Here is a 16,438-nt window from a genome sequence, read left to right on the forward strand (position 1 = left end):
CCCCCCCCTCCCAAAAAATCTGCCTTTTATAAACGCATTTCATGCAGTTCCAAGTAATGTCATGTCAGAAGACACTAGCGGAATCTTCTCTAATAACAAATGATCAAAATGACTGGCTACACTGACAGACTGACAATCTGGTCTTGAATTGAACAAACAATAGCCCAGGGCAATGAAGTGACACACAGAGTGTACAATATTAGGAGGCAATATATACTGTATATACAGTATATATTGGCTACTAAAATCAAAATTCCAGTTGTACATTGACTCCCAAGTGGCGTAGCGGTCTAAGGCACTGCATCTCAGTGCAAGAGGCCTCACTACAGACCCTGGTTCAAATCCAGGCTGTATCATATCCGGCCTTGATTGGGACTCCCATAGGGCGGGCGACGCACAATTGGCCCAGCGTCGTCTGGGTTTGGCCATCATTGTAAATAATGTGTTCTTAACCGACTTGCCTGGTTAAATGTTTTTTTTTAACTTGCTCGTTGTCAAAGATGAGCGACTTTGAACAACAGCGTTGCTGTTAGCTACAAAAAAAGTTGTATTGGTTTGACAGATTAGTCTTCTCTTTTCAGCAGTAGGCATTTGCTTTCCAAACTGTACGTTTTTCCTGATTTTTGTATTTTGAAATCTGCGAAAGGCAAACCGGTTCTCGCTTTATGGGGCATTTGATACATTTTTAGAATGAGGCTGTAACGTAACAAAATGTGGAAAAAGGCCAAGGGGTCTGAATACTTTCTGATGTCACTGTATATAATACATACTGTACATCGTTCCTTAATCAGCCCCTACGTCAATCTTGCCCTGCTAACATCAACCACTGCTGTTTTCAAAATTGGCACCTCTGGTCCTTTCAATCGCCGAGAAACATATTGGATGCTCCGTTTTTCCGTCTGCAGCCGGAGGCATGAAACGTTGGTGTGAGGGGGGAGGGGGGGGCAATGCCGTCTTGGGGACATTGATTGGAATACATTTTACCTTACGCCGACACACACTATGATTATTAACCGTATACACATCCTGGCTTCTTAACGTATGGTAAGCTTATAGACCGAGAGGTCAAATTGGTGCTTTGGGAACTGGAATGGAATCGAGCTAAATCTGTATCAGCATCTCTGTCTGTCTGGATCAGCAGGATGGAGTGAGATACAGAGGGGGGTGGATATACTAGATGCTGCTAGTGGGGTATCAACTCCACTGACAGCTGCTGTTGTGAGGTTAAAGGAGAGGAATGTAGAGCAGATGAGAGGGGGCGTAGACAAGTACACGGGGATCTCCTACTCCAAACCAGGCGGTTGAAATGCACCGTGGGTGAGGCGGAGTCGAGCATGGAATTAAAGAGGGGCCAGTATCAACTCAACACTGCCGTCTATCCCACAACCCCCCTGGGGCTCTGCAATGAGCTGTTGCTATGACAACTCACTCCTCCAGACCAAACTGGAGCGAGTGATAGGAAGAGGGAGAGCTACAAGGAAAGGAGTGATCTGTGAAGAGAGAGAGAGAGAGAGAGAGAGAGAGAGAGAGAGAGAGAGAGAGAGAGAGAGAGAGAGAGAGAGAGAGAGAGAGAGAGAGAGAGAGAGGCGGAGAACCAATGCTGTCAAGCAGGCCGTCTCGTCAACAGTATGCCTAAAGGACGGGGAAAATGTCCTAATCCTCACACTTCCTGTCGGGTAGAAGTGACAGCCAGTTAGCCGTCGAATGAGAGCTGACATGATGGTTTGTTGTGTTCTTTAAGGCCCAGTGAGTGGCATTAAGTTGCTTTGGGCGACCTGTGAGCCATGTGTCGGGCTGGGATGGGCTGTTACGTCTTGCATCATGCTGAGCAGGGATCTGATAACAGCACACTGACGACTGCTGGCGCTCTGCTCTGTGTTGTTTTCGGACAGTGTCAATGTTCTCCTCTGTGGCTGGACCAGGGGTGTCATGCTCCGTTTCGCGAATGTAATATGCAGGAAATAATGTTTTATATTCAGTTGACTGTAATGTGTATGCTCTGTTACACAATACCTCTGCTTTCAGCACGCTGTTCGATTCCAAAGGTCAGGCTGTGTTGCACTGTGATATGTGTCAAACAGTGTGAATGTGTATATGACATCCCTCCTTTCTGCCTTGCAGTTATCCAGCTGTATGCGAGTTCCTACAGAACAATAACTTATTATCAGTCATCCGAGCACATGAAGCACAAGATGCTGGGTATGTACCGACACACACTTATCTCTCTCTCTCTCTCTCTCTCTCTCTCTCTCTCTCTCTCTCTCTCTCTCTCTCTCTCTCTCTCTCTCTCTCTCTCTCTCTCTCCCTCTCTCTCTCTCTCTCTCTCTCACACACACACTTCTCTCCCTCTCTCTCTCACACACACACTTTTCAGTAGCTTTTACACAATTGATGATTCAACCTGAAAACACCTCCCACTCTCTCCGTGGTGCCCTATAGCTACCGGATGTACCGGAAGAGCCAAACCACCGGCTTCCCCTCCCTCATCACCATCTTCTCAGCGCCAAACTACCTTGATGTTTACAACAACAAAGGTCAGTCTAACTGCTCCATGTAGTTGTGGTGCTGCTTTATGAATCTATGTGAACCAGTAAATATTTTGTAGTGAATGCATGCTGGAGCAAGTGTTTGCTGGTGGGTGGTGTTCAATGTGTGGCTTGTGGAGATGGATCGTGGGACATGGGGAGAGCGTAGGAGGGACTGTCGGTATGACTGACTATCTCCATGTGGCTTTATCTCTCCTGATGGAACTGTAACGGCATTTCTGGGGCTCAAGAGGGGCACCTAGTGGTTGATCATCTCGTCTCTCTATGGGTCTCTGCCTGTCTCTGTTTCTTCCTGTGCCTCTGTTTCTGTCTCGCTGCCGGCGTGTCTCGCTGTCTGTCTCTGTGTCTCTCTGCCTCTGTTTCCCTCTTCCTCTGCCTCTCTCTGTCTGTGTCTCTCTGCCTCGGTTTCCCTCTCACTCGGTCTCTTCCTCTGCCTCTGTCTATCTGTGTCTCTCTGCATCTGTTTCCCTCTCACTCTGCCTCTGTATGTCTCTGTCTCTTTGTGTCTGTCTCTGTCTGTCCCTGCGTTTCTGTGTCCGTCTCTCTCACACGCAAACACATATCAAGATGTTCACCCCCACAAGACTAAGAATGTTTCTCCACGGCATTTCTGGGACTCAAGAGGGGCACCTAGTGGTTGATCATCTCATCTCTCTATGGGTCTCTGCCTGTCTCTGTTTCTTCCTGTGCCTCTGTTTCTCTCTCACTCTGTCTGCCCTTTTCTCACTGCCTCTCCCGCTGCCTCTGTGTCCCTGCCTCTGTCTGTCTCTGTGTTTTTGTGCCTCTCTGCCTCTGTTTCCCTCTCACTCTTCTCTTCCTCTGCCTCTGCCTGTCTCTGCCTCTGTCTGTTTCTGTGCCTCTCTGCCTCTGTTTCCCTCTCACTCTTCTCTGCCTCTGCCTGTCTCTGCCTCTGTCTGTTTATGTGCCTCTCTGCCTCTGTTTCCCTCTCACTCTTCTCTTCCTCTGCCTCTGCCTGTCTCTGCCTCTGTCTGTTTCTGTGCCTCTCTGCCTCTGTTTCCCTCTCACTCTTCTCTTCCTCTGCCTCTGCCTGTCTCTGCCTCTGTCTGTTTCTGTGCCTCTCTGCCTCTGTTTCCCTCTCACTCTTCTCTTCCTCTGCCTCTGTCTGTTTCTGTGCCTCTCTTTCCCTCTCACTCTTCTCTTCCTCTGCCTCTGTTTCTCTCTGCCTCTGTCTGTTTCTGTGCCTCTCTGCCTCTGTTTCCCTCTCACTCTTCTCTTCCTCTGTCTCTGTTTCTCTCTGCCTCTGTCTGTTTCTGTGCCTCTCTGCCTCTGTTTCCCTCTCACTCTTCTCTTCCTCTGCCTCTGTTTCTCTCTGCCTCTGTCTGTTTCTGTGCCTCTCTGCCTCTGTTTCCCTCTCACTCTTCTCTTCCTCTGCCTCTGTTTCTCTCTGCCTCGGTCTGCCTCTATCTGTCCCTGAGTTTCTGTGTCCGTCTCTCTCTCACTCACACGCAAACACATATCAGGATGTGCAGCCCCACAAGACTAAGAATGTTGCTCCAGCCCAGTATCTCCTTGCCACTCTGAAGAGCCAGTGTGTTATACGAGCTCTACTCTTGGTTTCATTTTTGGATTATTAGATGTCTTTCCTTGTGGTGGTGTTTTATACAGTCATTCAAAGAAAGTGTGTTTTTAGATGTCGTGGATTTGTGTTACAACTTTTAGTTTAAAAAAAGGCTCCTTCCTAAAGCATATTTGTCAAGAGACAAAACTCCTAGATCAAGCTTATACTGTATATAGTGGAAGTAGCATAGGGAAGCATTGTCATAATTATCCTTGCTTAGCATCAGCCGCTGCTGCTGTTTCAAATACATGCGACAACAACAAAACATCAGAAAATCAATCTCTGTGAATTTATCCCTGGTAGAAGAAGTACATCAGATGCTTTGTGTTCTGTCTACAACGGAAGGCATGAAACCTTGGTGTGAGAGGGGCTGAAAAAAACCATGCCGTCTTGGGAATTGACAGGATTTCGAACGCGTTTCCATGCAACGCTGCGTCATTGACATAGGAACGGGGGGCCTCAACATGGAGAATGTGATATCCAATTTGTAAGTCGCTCTGGATAAGAGCGTCTGCTAAATGACTTAAATGTAAATGAACCGTGAGCCTGGAAGACATACAGAGCTTTATGGCAATGTATCACTCAACACACCGATGGTCATTTTTACTGTGTTGTTTCTGCACATCTACGTTTTGTGTAGCAATGTGTGTATCCATGCTGAAATGTTTTATGTTACCGGGACCCTCTCAAGTTGTTCCCCCTCCACAGCGGCAGTCCTGAAGTATGAGAACAACGTGATGAACATCAGGCAGTTCAACTGCTCCCCTCATCCCTACTGGCTGCCCAACTTCATGGACGTGTTCACCTGGTCCCTGCCCTTTGTGGGGGAGAAAGGTACCACTACCACCATTTCCTTATTCATTAGTGGCGCATTTATCAGTGTCATGACTAATGAGTACAGTGGTGTTTTAAATCTGGTTCATCACACCGAGGTAAGTTAGGGGTTCCCAAACCTTTTCTGCACACAACCCCAAATTGACACACGAAAAAAAAAATGCAGGGGATCACTTTTGGAAAATGTATATTTATTTTCCTGACCCCAAGTTTGGTGTTACAGAATCATCGTATTTTGATAGTATAGACTAACATTCAGCGTGACACATGCAGGCTCTTAGACTGCTACGATATGCAATGACTGTGTCCTTCCTATACTTACCCTCTTACTACATTTTATCATAAAGAAAAATGTGCGGCAGCACCCTCATCTGAGAACCTTTGACCCTTGTCCAGTCACAGAGATGCTGGTGAATGTGTTGAGCATCTGCTCTGACGACGAGCTCATGAATGACGGAGACGACCAAGAGATCCTTGATGGTGAGTCACTCATATACTGTACTGTTAAGAGTCCAATGCAGCCATTTAAAAAAAAAAAAATCTCAATATCAAATCCTTTCTGGGTAACAATTAAGTACCTTACTGGTCAAAAAGAAACGAAAATAGCTTCTTAGCAAAGAGCAATTTCTCAAGCAATAATTTTGCTAGGACTGTCTGGGAGTGGTCTGAGTGGGGAGGGGAGAACTGAGAACGAGCTGTTATTGGCAGAGAGGTTTGGAACTCTTTCTTATTGGTCTATTAAGGAATTTAATTGAATTCAGGTGGTCTTTTCATACAGCTCTTACACTTAAAGAGCATTGTCATAGTTTTCACAGTTATATTATCCAACCTCAGAGTGTGGAAATATATACACTACCGTTCAAAAGTTTGGGGTCACCTAGAAATGTCCTTGTTTTTGAAAGAAAAGCTATTTTTGTGTCCATTAAAATATCATATTGATCAGAAATACAGTGTAGACATTGTTAATGTTGTAAATGACTATTGTAGCTGTAAACGGCTGATTTTTGTTTTTTTAATAGAATATCTACATAGGCGTGCAGAGGCCCATTATCAACAACCAACACAGCAGAAAAATGTTGTTCTGATTAAATAATCAATCAAACTGGCCTTCTTTAGACTAGTTGAGTATCTGGAGCATCAGCATTTGTAGGTTCGATTACAGGCTCAAAATGGCCAGAAACAAATACCTTTCTTCTGAAACTAGTCAGTCTATTCTTGTTCTGAGAAATTAATGCTATTAAATGTGAGATTTCGTACAACGCTGTGTACTACTCCCTTCACAGAACAGCTCAAACTGTCTCTAACCATAATAGAAAGAGGATTGGGACAGAGTTCCTCTGTCCAATGTCTGTGTTCTTTTGCCCATCTTAATCTTTTCTTTTTATTATCCAGTCTGAGAGATGGCTTTTTCTTTGCAACTGCCTAGAAGACCAGCATCCTGGAGTTGCCTCTTCACGGTTGACGTAAAGAGTGGTGTTTTGCGGGTACTATTTAATGAAGCTGAGGACTTGTGAGACATTTGTTTCTCAATCTAGACACTCTAATGTACTTGTCCTCTTGCTCAGTTGTGCACCGGGGCCTCCCAATCTTCTTTCTATTCTGTTTAGAGACAGTTTGCGCTGTTCTGTGAAGGGAGTAGTACACAGCGTTGTACGAGATCTTCAGTTTCTTGGCAATTTCTCACATGGAATAGCCTTCATTTCTCAGAACAACAATAGACTGACGAGTTCAGAAGAAAGGTCTTTGTTTCTAGCTATTTTGAGCCTGTAATCGAACCCACAAATGCTGATGCTCCAGATACGCAACTAGTCTAAAGGCCAGTTTTATTGCTTCTTTAATCAACACAACAGTTGTCAGCTGTGCTAACATAATTGCAAAAGGGTTTTCTAATGATCAATTAGCCTTTTAAAATTATAAACTTGGATTAGCTGACACAACATGCCGTTGAAACACAGGAGTGATGGTTGCTGATAATGGGCCTCTGTACGCCTATGTATTTAAAATCAGCCATTTCCAGCTACAATAGCCATTTCCAACATGAACAATGTCTACACTGTATTTCTGATCAATTTGACATTATTTTAACGGACCAAAAGAAAGTGCTTTTCTTTCAAAAATAAGAACATTTTTAAGTGATACCAAACCTTCGAACGATAAGAGTATATAATACACAGGACAAATCAAGTTTTTGACTGCACTAGGCCTTTAAGAATCCATTCGTGCTGTAGTGTATTACATTCCCCTCCCTGGCATAGATCCCGATAAACAATTTAAAAACAATGTATGTGTATAGTATATTAAATGTCCTCTGGGTCCTCTGGGTATTTGTTTGTTATGAGGGGCTTTTTGAATTACCTGTGAAGAATTTAAATGGATCACTTCAATGTGGCCCATAGACTCACTCCTGAGATCTGAAAATGAGTGTTCTCTCTCTCTTAGCCAACGCAGCTGCAGCTCGGAAGGAGGTCATCAGGAACAAGATCCGCGCCATCGGGAAAATGGCCACGATGTTCAAAGTGCTTCGGTGAGAATGTTCTTCACCTCACTTCACATGAGCTGTTACACATCTCTAATGTGGAATATAGAGTTATTATAATTTAGTATATATATATATACACGGTAGAAGCCGACATGAGTGATCTTTGTGGATGCCCTCTGACCTGTGTGTGTCCTGCAGGGAGGAGAGTGAGAACGTGTTGACGCTGAAGGGCCTGACGCCTACTGGCATGCTGCCCAGTGGGGTGCTCTCTGGGGGAAAACAGACCCTGCAGAGTGGTGAGGACCAGGCCCAAGCCAGGCCATGTTTTTTTTCTATCCTCCCTCCGTCCCGCCTGCCCTCTCCTCGTTTCCCAACCTGTCTATCCGTTCCTCTTTCTATCACTGTGACTACTCACTTTCTGTCACAGTCTCCGTCGCTCTCCATCTCTCCCTGGGTCTTTTGTCTTCGTATCCGTCCTCTGGTCCCTTTGTTTCTGACCCAGGTTTGCGCAGCCACCCGTAACTCTGGAGGACTGCAGATTCTGCCCTCTTTAGCTATAGCTCGACACTATAGAGAGAGAGAGAGAGAGAGAGAGACAGTCATCTCACCTGTATTCACTCCCATCGAGTTGCTCTTTGAAAAGCTGGGTGAGGTGTCTGTGGGCCTCCAGAGTCACTCTAGCCCAGCCCTGGGGTGTTCCCCAGTCCTTTGGTCACTCAGTCTGTTGTGTTCTACAGAGACTGGAGTGGGCTGCTGATCCAGCCTGCCTGGCTGTGTTGCTGGGTTATATGTGTGTCTCGTTGGTCTCTGGCCAGCTGCCTACCTACCGCCGGGGGGGGGGGGGCTGCATTCTGCATGGCTTTGTCAGAAGTAACTCGCTCCCCTCCTTTCCCCCTCCCCCCAGCCACCACCGAGGCCATCGAAGCCATCGACACAGAAACTGAGGACGGAGAAGGTAAAGCTGCGTCCCCCACCCCACCCCTTTCAGCAGGACATGCTTTGGGTCAACTACCCATCGGTGACAATAGCAGTTCATATTCAGCCTGCATCGAACATCTCAGGGGGACAGTTGGTTTAGAGTGGGTAGCACGGAACTTTGCAGTACCTTGATTACAAGATATCTCAACTATATCAGTTATGATATAAGGGCCAGGATATATAACAATAATTACATAGTGTGCTCATGAAAAACAAAGCTTTTTTACAAGTTTGATACCTGACATAAAAATACAAATGCACAAATGTTAACACAAATACCGGTACATATAAACACATGGATTTGTATGGAAGTAATTTAAGCCATGCAAAGTGAGGTGCTACCAAGAGATGCATGATGGTTTCGGGTGCCTTTTTATGCTCAGGCATGATTCCTTCTTTTTATTTTGGGGGATTTGGCTTATCTTCCGCCCCCATCTGGTTGAAAGATGCATCGCATGCAGGGAGAACAGGACTCAGGTGAGCCCTAAGGTGAAATACAGTATGCATCATGATGTCAACTGAATGATATCATGAGCGTGATGCTATCTGTGTGAACCATAGAGTCTCTGGACACTTAGTACCCATTTGACAGCTGCAGTTAAACAGCTGCCTGCATCACGGCAGAGTTGTGATAAACTATCAGGACTACGTATGTGGCAGTGGAGGCTGCTGAGGGGAGGATGGCTCATAATAATGCCTAGAATGGCGTCAATGGAGTGGTATCAACCACATGGAAACCAAAGTCTTTGATGTGATTGATACCATTCCATTGACTCCATTCCAGACATTATTATGGGCCGTCCTCCCCTCACCAGCCTCCACTGGAATGTAGTATGACATGCTTATGCCATGTAGCTGGTACTGTATTGTCACGTTGGCTTCATGATGCATAATAATAACAACAGTAAAAGAAGGGTCCCATTTTAGTAAAGGAGGGTGCTATAGTGTAGAAAACAAGGGTCCCATTTTAGTAAAGGGGGCTGCATTCTAATAAACTAATGTGCTATTCTAGTAAACGAGGATGCCATTTGAGTAAAGGAGGGTGCTTGGGTGCTATTGTAGTAGACAAGGGTGTCATTCTAGTACAGGACACGAGGGTGCTATTATAGCCATGGTTGTTTATCTGAGTGGCTGGGTGAGTCGTTGGCTCGTTATCCCAGATGTTTCTCTTAGAAGAGCCTGTGAACATCCCAAAGGGTTCTGATACCACTCTGTCCACAATGAAATCTTCTTCTAATCATCTTTGTCTTACTCAAAGCTGTGTTCAGATGTTCTCTCCAGACGAGTGTCAAATGATCTTTGAAATCACAATGCTAGCTTGTGCTGCTGTGTGACATGAGAACGCTATGTTTATGGGACTGAACTATTGTAATGTTCTATTATGTTGAGGCCCAGTGTGGTACTTCCCAATAATATTTGAATAATATGAGCGTACACAGAGGAATTTCAAAGGATTTTAAAATCCAGGTTTATTATTTATGAATGCTGTCATGAGACAGTGATTCTGATCCCCTGTGTCCCCCCCTCTCTCCTCCCACCTGTCCCTCCCCTCAGCCATCCGTGGGTTCTCTCCCCAGCATAAGATCGCCAGCTTCGAAGAAGCTAAGGGGCTAGACCGTATCAACGAGCGCATGCCACCCCGCAGAGTCGGGGTCAACCACGTGGGACAGTCCATGGGCAAGATGAACATGTCCGAGGCCAACGGCACGGAAGACAATGACAATGACAACAGCAACGTCCAGTGATGCTGAGGCCCGCCCCAGAGCTCATGCTACTGCTGCGCTGTGCGACAAGATATCGCCAAATCGTGATATCAGACCTCCGAATAAAGATACAACAAAACACAGACACAACACATCTGCATCTGCCGCTGCTGCTCCTACATCCAATTAGAGAAACGAATCAAATGTTAAGTCTCTTGTACAAATGGGTAAGGTGGTATATTTTTTGACGCCAGGTCACCACATGGGGGGGAACTGAGCTCAGAAGGGGAGGTTGTCCCGCTCTTTGGTCTGTGGATTGGGAGGGGGTAGTGGGGTCTGAGATTAGGGAAGGGACATGGAGGAGGCGAGCGGGGCGGGATGGAACTTGTTGGGGTGTGGTCCTGTGGGTGTGTCTGCCGGTCCCTTTCTCAGTCCAATCACAGACCGAGTAGGCAGGGTTTTTAGAGTCCCGAACTCTCTCCCATGTCCGCTACATCCTCAAAGGGTCTGAGACCACACACACACTTGACTATTTTTGATTAAGTTTCACTCATGAACTCATCTCAAACAGAAATAATCTCGCTACTCAACATGTTTTGCTACTAGTAGTAATAAAAACAAATCCAAAAAGAGAAAATGTTATTTGTAAGAAAGGGCATTTGAGAAGAAAAAATATGTACATTTTACTACTTGCAATGCAATCTTACCGGATAACTTTTATTTCTTGATTTATTTTGTGGTAAGACGCCATGAGCCTGCAGAGGGTAGAGGTGGAACGTGGGCTTGACTGTGGCCTCTCCACCAACCAAAGCCACAGTCTGTCATGTTTAGGGGCTGCAGTTCCAGCTACCTTCCACCTACCTTCTACCTGATTGTTTTTCACTTGCCTGTAACTAAAGAGAGAGAATTGCACACGGTATGTCAAATCTGCTGTCGCAGTAGAAAAAAACATCTTATATCTCTATATATATATATAATTAATTATAAAGATGGACAATAACAAAGACAATGATTTTTAACAGCATCTACGTTATGGAACGCATCAATGCATGCAATTAAGTTCCTTATTGATATGTACAATTTTTATTGTGATGTGTTTCAATAGAGTAGACTTGAATTATTTCCCTCTTCAAAGATATTTTCTTTTTTTACATATCATTTTTCATTCTTGCTTCCTTTGATTTGTTTTTGTACATTTTTTTTCATCAATATTATTTTTAATTTTATTACGGTTTTGTATTTTTATATTGTTTCGCTCTACAGACACAGATGCTCTCTTTAAGGTGTGAAGCCTTGTTTTCTTTCTGTTCTGTTGGTGTACAGAAGTTATTAAATCGTTTGAATGAACATATTACTCCGTGATAAGCAACATTCAGGCTACCAAAGCATGCTCGCATGGTTTCTTCAAATGGAAACAAATTGGACATAATGAAAATCATGTGTCTCTCTTTCTTTTAAAAGGAAAAAATATATATTCTCATTAGTTCTTGATGATATTCCTATGATTCTAACAATTTAAGCTTACAGCCCCCCCCCCCCCTTCCACGGTTTTCTGATCCTTGATTGGTCTAGACATGGTTTATTTCAAGAAGGAATTTCATGGATTTTAACTTGTGACAATTTTTCTTGTAATTTTCTGTGGAACTAATTTTTGGCATTTGAATTCCTAAATGATACACATGGTAAGCATGCCCTATGGGACAAATCACATTTTTTACTCTTGAATAAAATATGCATGAATCAGTAGTGTGGTTTCCAGTTTCTTATCGATAGATAGGAAATGTGTGCAACATGATGTAAATAGGATGCCTTTTCACAATTTAAGCCACACCTAAACAGTATGCTCTGCGGGACGAAGTGTGTGTGTCTGCTGCACATATGTAAAATGGGCAGCTTCACTGTTTTCAAAGGGAGCTGCTTTTCACAGCCAACTTGGATTCCATACAGTGGGCGAATATGCTTTTCTCTCCAGCTTCCATGTGGGCATTCGGTCTGCTTCCCGTCATTCTTCCACAGGAAACTCCGGGAACAGCATCACACAGGCCATGGCAACCACTCCCACCTCACACTGAACCCACTGTAGGGGGCAAGTCTATGGATCAAGACGGTAACATCCCGCTACCAGGACCTTAACCATACTCATTAACACATACACGCAGACTCAGGCCACAAGTTGAGCCAGCTGCTTTACACAGACAGACATACTACTCAGAGTCTCCATTCTATCTCCTACACAGTGGCTCCTCTTGCCCCTGGGTGACCACACACACACACACACACACACACACACACACACACACACACACACACACACACACACACACACACACACACACACACACACACACACACACACACACAGTGGGAACGTGAGAAGCTTCAGTCAGAGGAAACGTTGTAGATTTGGACATTGATCTGCTTCTAGATCCCATCACTCTGCTGAGTGTGTTTCTCCTCATTCCAGCAGGTAGGTTCAAATCAAAAAGGCAGCGTAGCCAGATTACAGGTACGGTTGACATTTATTAAATTGTACCGAAACTTCCTGTTTTCATTACAACTCTCCTCACAGTACATGTCAAACGTTTGGACAACTACTCATACAAGGGTTTTTCTTTTAAAACTATTTTCTACATTGTAGAACTATGAAATAACACATGTAGTAACCAAAAGTGTTAAACAAATCAAAATACATTTTCTATGTGAGATTCTTCAAATAGCCACCATTTGCCTTGACAGCTTTGCACACTCTTGGCATTCTCTCAACCAGCTTTATGAGGTCGTCACCTGGAATGCATTTCAATTAACAGGTGTGCCTTGTTAAAAGATAATTTGTGGAATGTATTTACCTAATGACTTTGAGACAATTAGTTGTGTTGTTACAATGTATGAGTGGTATATAGAAGAGAGCCCTATTCGGTATAAAATACCAAGTCCATATTATAGCAAGAACAGCTCAAATAAGCAAAGAGAAATGACAGTTCATTATTTTAAGGCATGAAAGGTCAGTCAATATGGTCAAAATTAAGAACTTTGACAGTTTCTTCAAGTGCAGTCGCAAAACCCATCAAGCGCTATTATGAAACTGGCTCTCAGGAGGACCGCCACAGGAAAGGAAGACCCAGTTACCTCTGCTGCAAAGGATAAATTAAGTAGAGTTAACTACACCTCAGATTGGAGCCCAAATAAATGCTTCAGAGTTCAAGTAACAGCCACATCTCAACAATTAATTGTTCAGGGGAGAATCAGGCGTTCAATTTCCCCACCAGAGATGTGTTTCAAACACATTGACTTGTTTTTAAATAAATTATTTATTTATTTTATTATAAATGTATTTTATTCATAATACAAAAATCAACTTACATTGCTACATCAAACATGTCTAGCAAACCAAACACAGGTATTAACAATACTCAAACATACACAAAATATAAATAAAAATAAAATACAAAAATGAAACAATTTAAGTGCAATTATATTCACTCTGAAAATATCTTATTATAATGATTCATGAAGATGTTATTCTTTTTGTTATTCACTAGGGTTAGTGTTTTAATAAGATAATTCAATTCAATCAGAATAATTGGTAATTTTGGTATAGAATTTTGGAATTTTTGTTTGTGTATAAAGTATTTGGCAACAAGAATAAAAACATTAACAATCATTTCAGTGGTTTTGTTATCATTGCAATAGTAACATATAATATATGTTATGTTCAAATTATAGGCAGTGTTCATAATGGCAAATAAGTACTGTGCAAGGTTTTCCCAAAATTCTGACACAAATTTACATTCAAAGAACAAGTGAGACAGATTCTCACCTTCTTTTATACAGAAAACGCAGATATCACAAATGTGGAAATCATAGAATTACATGGATATATCTTATGCAAAATGTTGAAGTGCACTTCCTTAACTTTGTTTGGTATACAGTATTTGTAAGGTCTTAACCATGCATTTTTCCAGACAATGTCAGGAATAAGCATGTTCCAGAAAACCTTTCCTCTCGGTGTAAGTTGGTTTTGTGAATGAAGAATTTGTCTAATATATTTATTACAACAAGATTTCTCAAGTAAGCCCACGCCTTCCAATCTGAGTTCTGGATAAACTTTGTGATCATTCCCAAAATGAAGATGACTTTTCAATTGAAAAAAAAATCGAACAGTATTTCCCATGGTCTTCTCAACTCACCATAACATACTTTTAATGTGGGGCTATGACAGTCAATTGCATATTAGTCGGACTTATACCATGGCATTGTTGAATACTTGTTTCTGATTGGCTTGAAGGGCATTCTAGAGCACACATTGTTTCCCTGTAACACACGTGGATGGTAGAATTCAATGGCTATAGTTCATCCTGACATGTTCTGTGTTTGAGCTGCTTTTGATAGCGAAAGTCGAGTTGTAAACATTTATAGGCATTGTTGAATTCGATATTCACCATGCCAAGCTAGGACTGATGGTTTGTTTGATTAGATAAACTAGCAAGTCTGTTTGGTTACCACAGCAACTACTGTAGCTAGGTCTATCTACTTAGTGGATGTTGAACACATTTCTACTGGCAAATGAACAGCAATTTGTTCAATTACAGCCATGGTATAATAGGGATAATCAACTCGGGACTCTATGCGTTCTCTGGAAAATTATGCAACTCTATGGAAGCTCAGTTCCACTCAGCTAGCACATAGTGGAACACACCTTCCGCGTCGTTCATTATTTTCCATAGAACGCAGAATAGCCCCTCGTTGATAGCCCCTCGTCCATAGAACATAGAATAGCCCCTCGTTGATTATCCCTTACTCATCTTTCCACCACTAATGAGATGGGTGTGCTTGATGCATGTCGCTTCAGAGCTTCTCAAAGTCATGGGGCGTGGTGACAGTGCACACCTCATCTCTGCTGTGACAGCCAACCTGGATTGAGATTTGGTTTTAATGCAGATGAGAACACTGAATCCAGCTTCATACCGATATGAGCTGATGAAGGATACCATGAGTTTGTTTTTTTTACCCCCTTTTTCTCCCCAATTTCGTGGTATCCAATTATTAGTAGTTACTGTCTTATCTCATCGCTACAACTCCCCTATGGGCTCGGGAGAGACGAAGGTCGAGAGCCATGCGTCCTCCGAAACAACCCAACCAAGCCACACTGCTTCTTAACACAGCGCGCATCCAACCCAGAAGCCAGCCGCATCAATGTGCCGGAGGAAACACCTTACACCTAGAGACCTGGTCAGCATGCACTGCGCCCGGCCCGCCACTGGAGTTGCTAGTGCGCGATGAGACAAGAATATCCCTACCGGCCAAACCCTCCCTAACCTGGATGACGCTAGGCCTATTGTGAGTCGCCCCGTGGACCTCCCGGTCGCGGCTGGCTGCGACAGAGCCTGGGCTCGAACCCACAGTCTCAGGTGTACCATGAGTTTTATAGTGCTTTCAAGACAACTGGGAACTCTGAGCAATAGGTCAAATCTTGACTTCAGTGATTTTCAGGTCAGAAAATTGGAACTTTACAAAGAGAAGAGGCCCGAGTTCCCAAGCTGGAATTCCGAGTTGGATGACTGTTCAAAGCGATTTTTCCCTTCGGAGCTCATTTTTTCCAAGTTTCCAGTTGACTTGAACGCTTAACTGCGTAAGACACGTTTCAGTTTAATTCATTCAGTTGTACAACAGACTAGATTTTTCCACTGAAGTCGGAAGTTGGAGATTTCCGAGTTCCCAGTTGTTTTGAATGCGGCATTAATGCTCAGAGGGAGACGGTTCCGTGTCTGCTGTGTATTCCCTTTGAGTTGGGAAACAAAACTCCCCCTTAGTGAACCATGAATGCATTAATTCAGATGACAGCTCGATTTCATAGAACATGCTCTGATCCCATATTGCCACATTGTTTTGTGAACAGGCACAGTGAGTGTGGTTTCATGTAGTTTACAATCGAAGTTAGCTGCTGCAGTATATCTCCTAGTTCTGTGCTCAGCTCTGTTGACACCAGATGTTCTCTGTGTACCATACAATGCATCCATGTGGCAGAGGGAGACGTACTCATAACTAGGGTGCAGAGGCCCTCCGTCCCGCCATAGATGAAGCCCCATCTGTGCAGAAGCCCACCATTCGATCCCATGGAATCTGTTTTCGTGAATATAGCCATGCAGCACACTGAACATCCCCTGTGCCGTTTCATGCTTGGGAATCGTGAGACAGAACAATATGTCCTTGTGAATAGCATCCCCCGACACGTATGGCGAACAAAAGTAAATGCATGTGCATCTAGGCCCTCACAGCGAACGTCCATTTGCCAAGCATAAACTGGGGACTTTGAGTCGTT

The 16,438-nt window shown here is 43.7% G+C and overlaps 1 protein-coding gene across 2 annotated transcripts in view; it reads left to right on the forward strand.

Moving 5' to 3' along the window:
* The window catches only part of LOC124006395 (serine/threonine-protein phosphatase 2B catalytic subunit alpha isoform-like), a 59,233-nt gene extending 47,368 nt beyond the window's left edge, over positions 1-11,865 (forward strand). Inside the window, exons 7-14 of one of the 2 annotated variants that reach the window (XM_046316388.1) lie at positions 2,122-2,199; positions 2,440-2,534; positions 4,834-4,959; positions 5,356-5,439; positions 7,399-7,483; positions 7,637-7,734; positions 8,343-8,393; positions 9,971-11,865. In XM_046316388.1, coding sequence (XP_046172344.1) covers positions 2,122-2,199; positions 2,440-2,534; positions 4,834-4,959; positions 5,356-5,439; positions 7,399-7,483; positions 7,637-7,734; positions 8,343-8,393; positions 9,971-10,161 — 808 coding nt within the window. In that variant the 3' untranslated portion in view covers positions 10,162-11,865. The remainder of the gene's footprint in view (positions 1-2,121; positions 2,200-2,439; positions 2,535-4,833; positions 4,960-5,355; positions 5,440-7,398; positions 7,484-7,636; positions 7,735-8,342; positions 8,394-9,970) is intronic. The other variant, XM_046316396.1, reaches the window with a different exon arrangement.
* Positions 11,866-16,438: the final 4,573 nt, after the last annotated feature.

Source organism: Oncorhynchus gorbuscha, linkage group LG02 (assembly GCF_021184085.1).
Source record: "Oncorhynchus gorbuscha isolate QuinsamMale2020 ecotype Even-year linkage group LG02, OgorEven_v1.0, whole genome shotgun sequence".
Taxonomy (NCBI): Eukaryota; Metazoa; Chordata; class Actinopteri; order Salmoniformes; family Salmonidae; genus Oncorhynchus; species Oncorhynchus gorbuscha.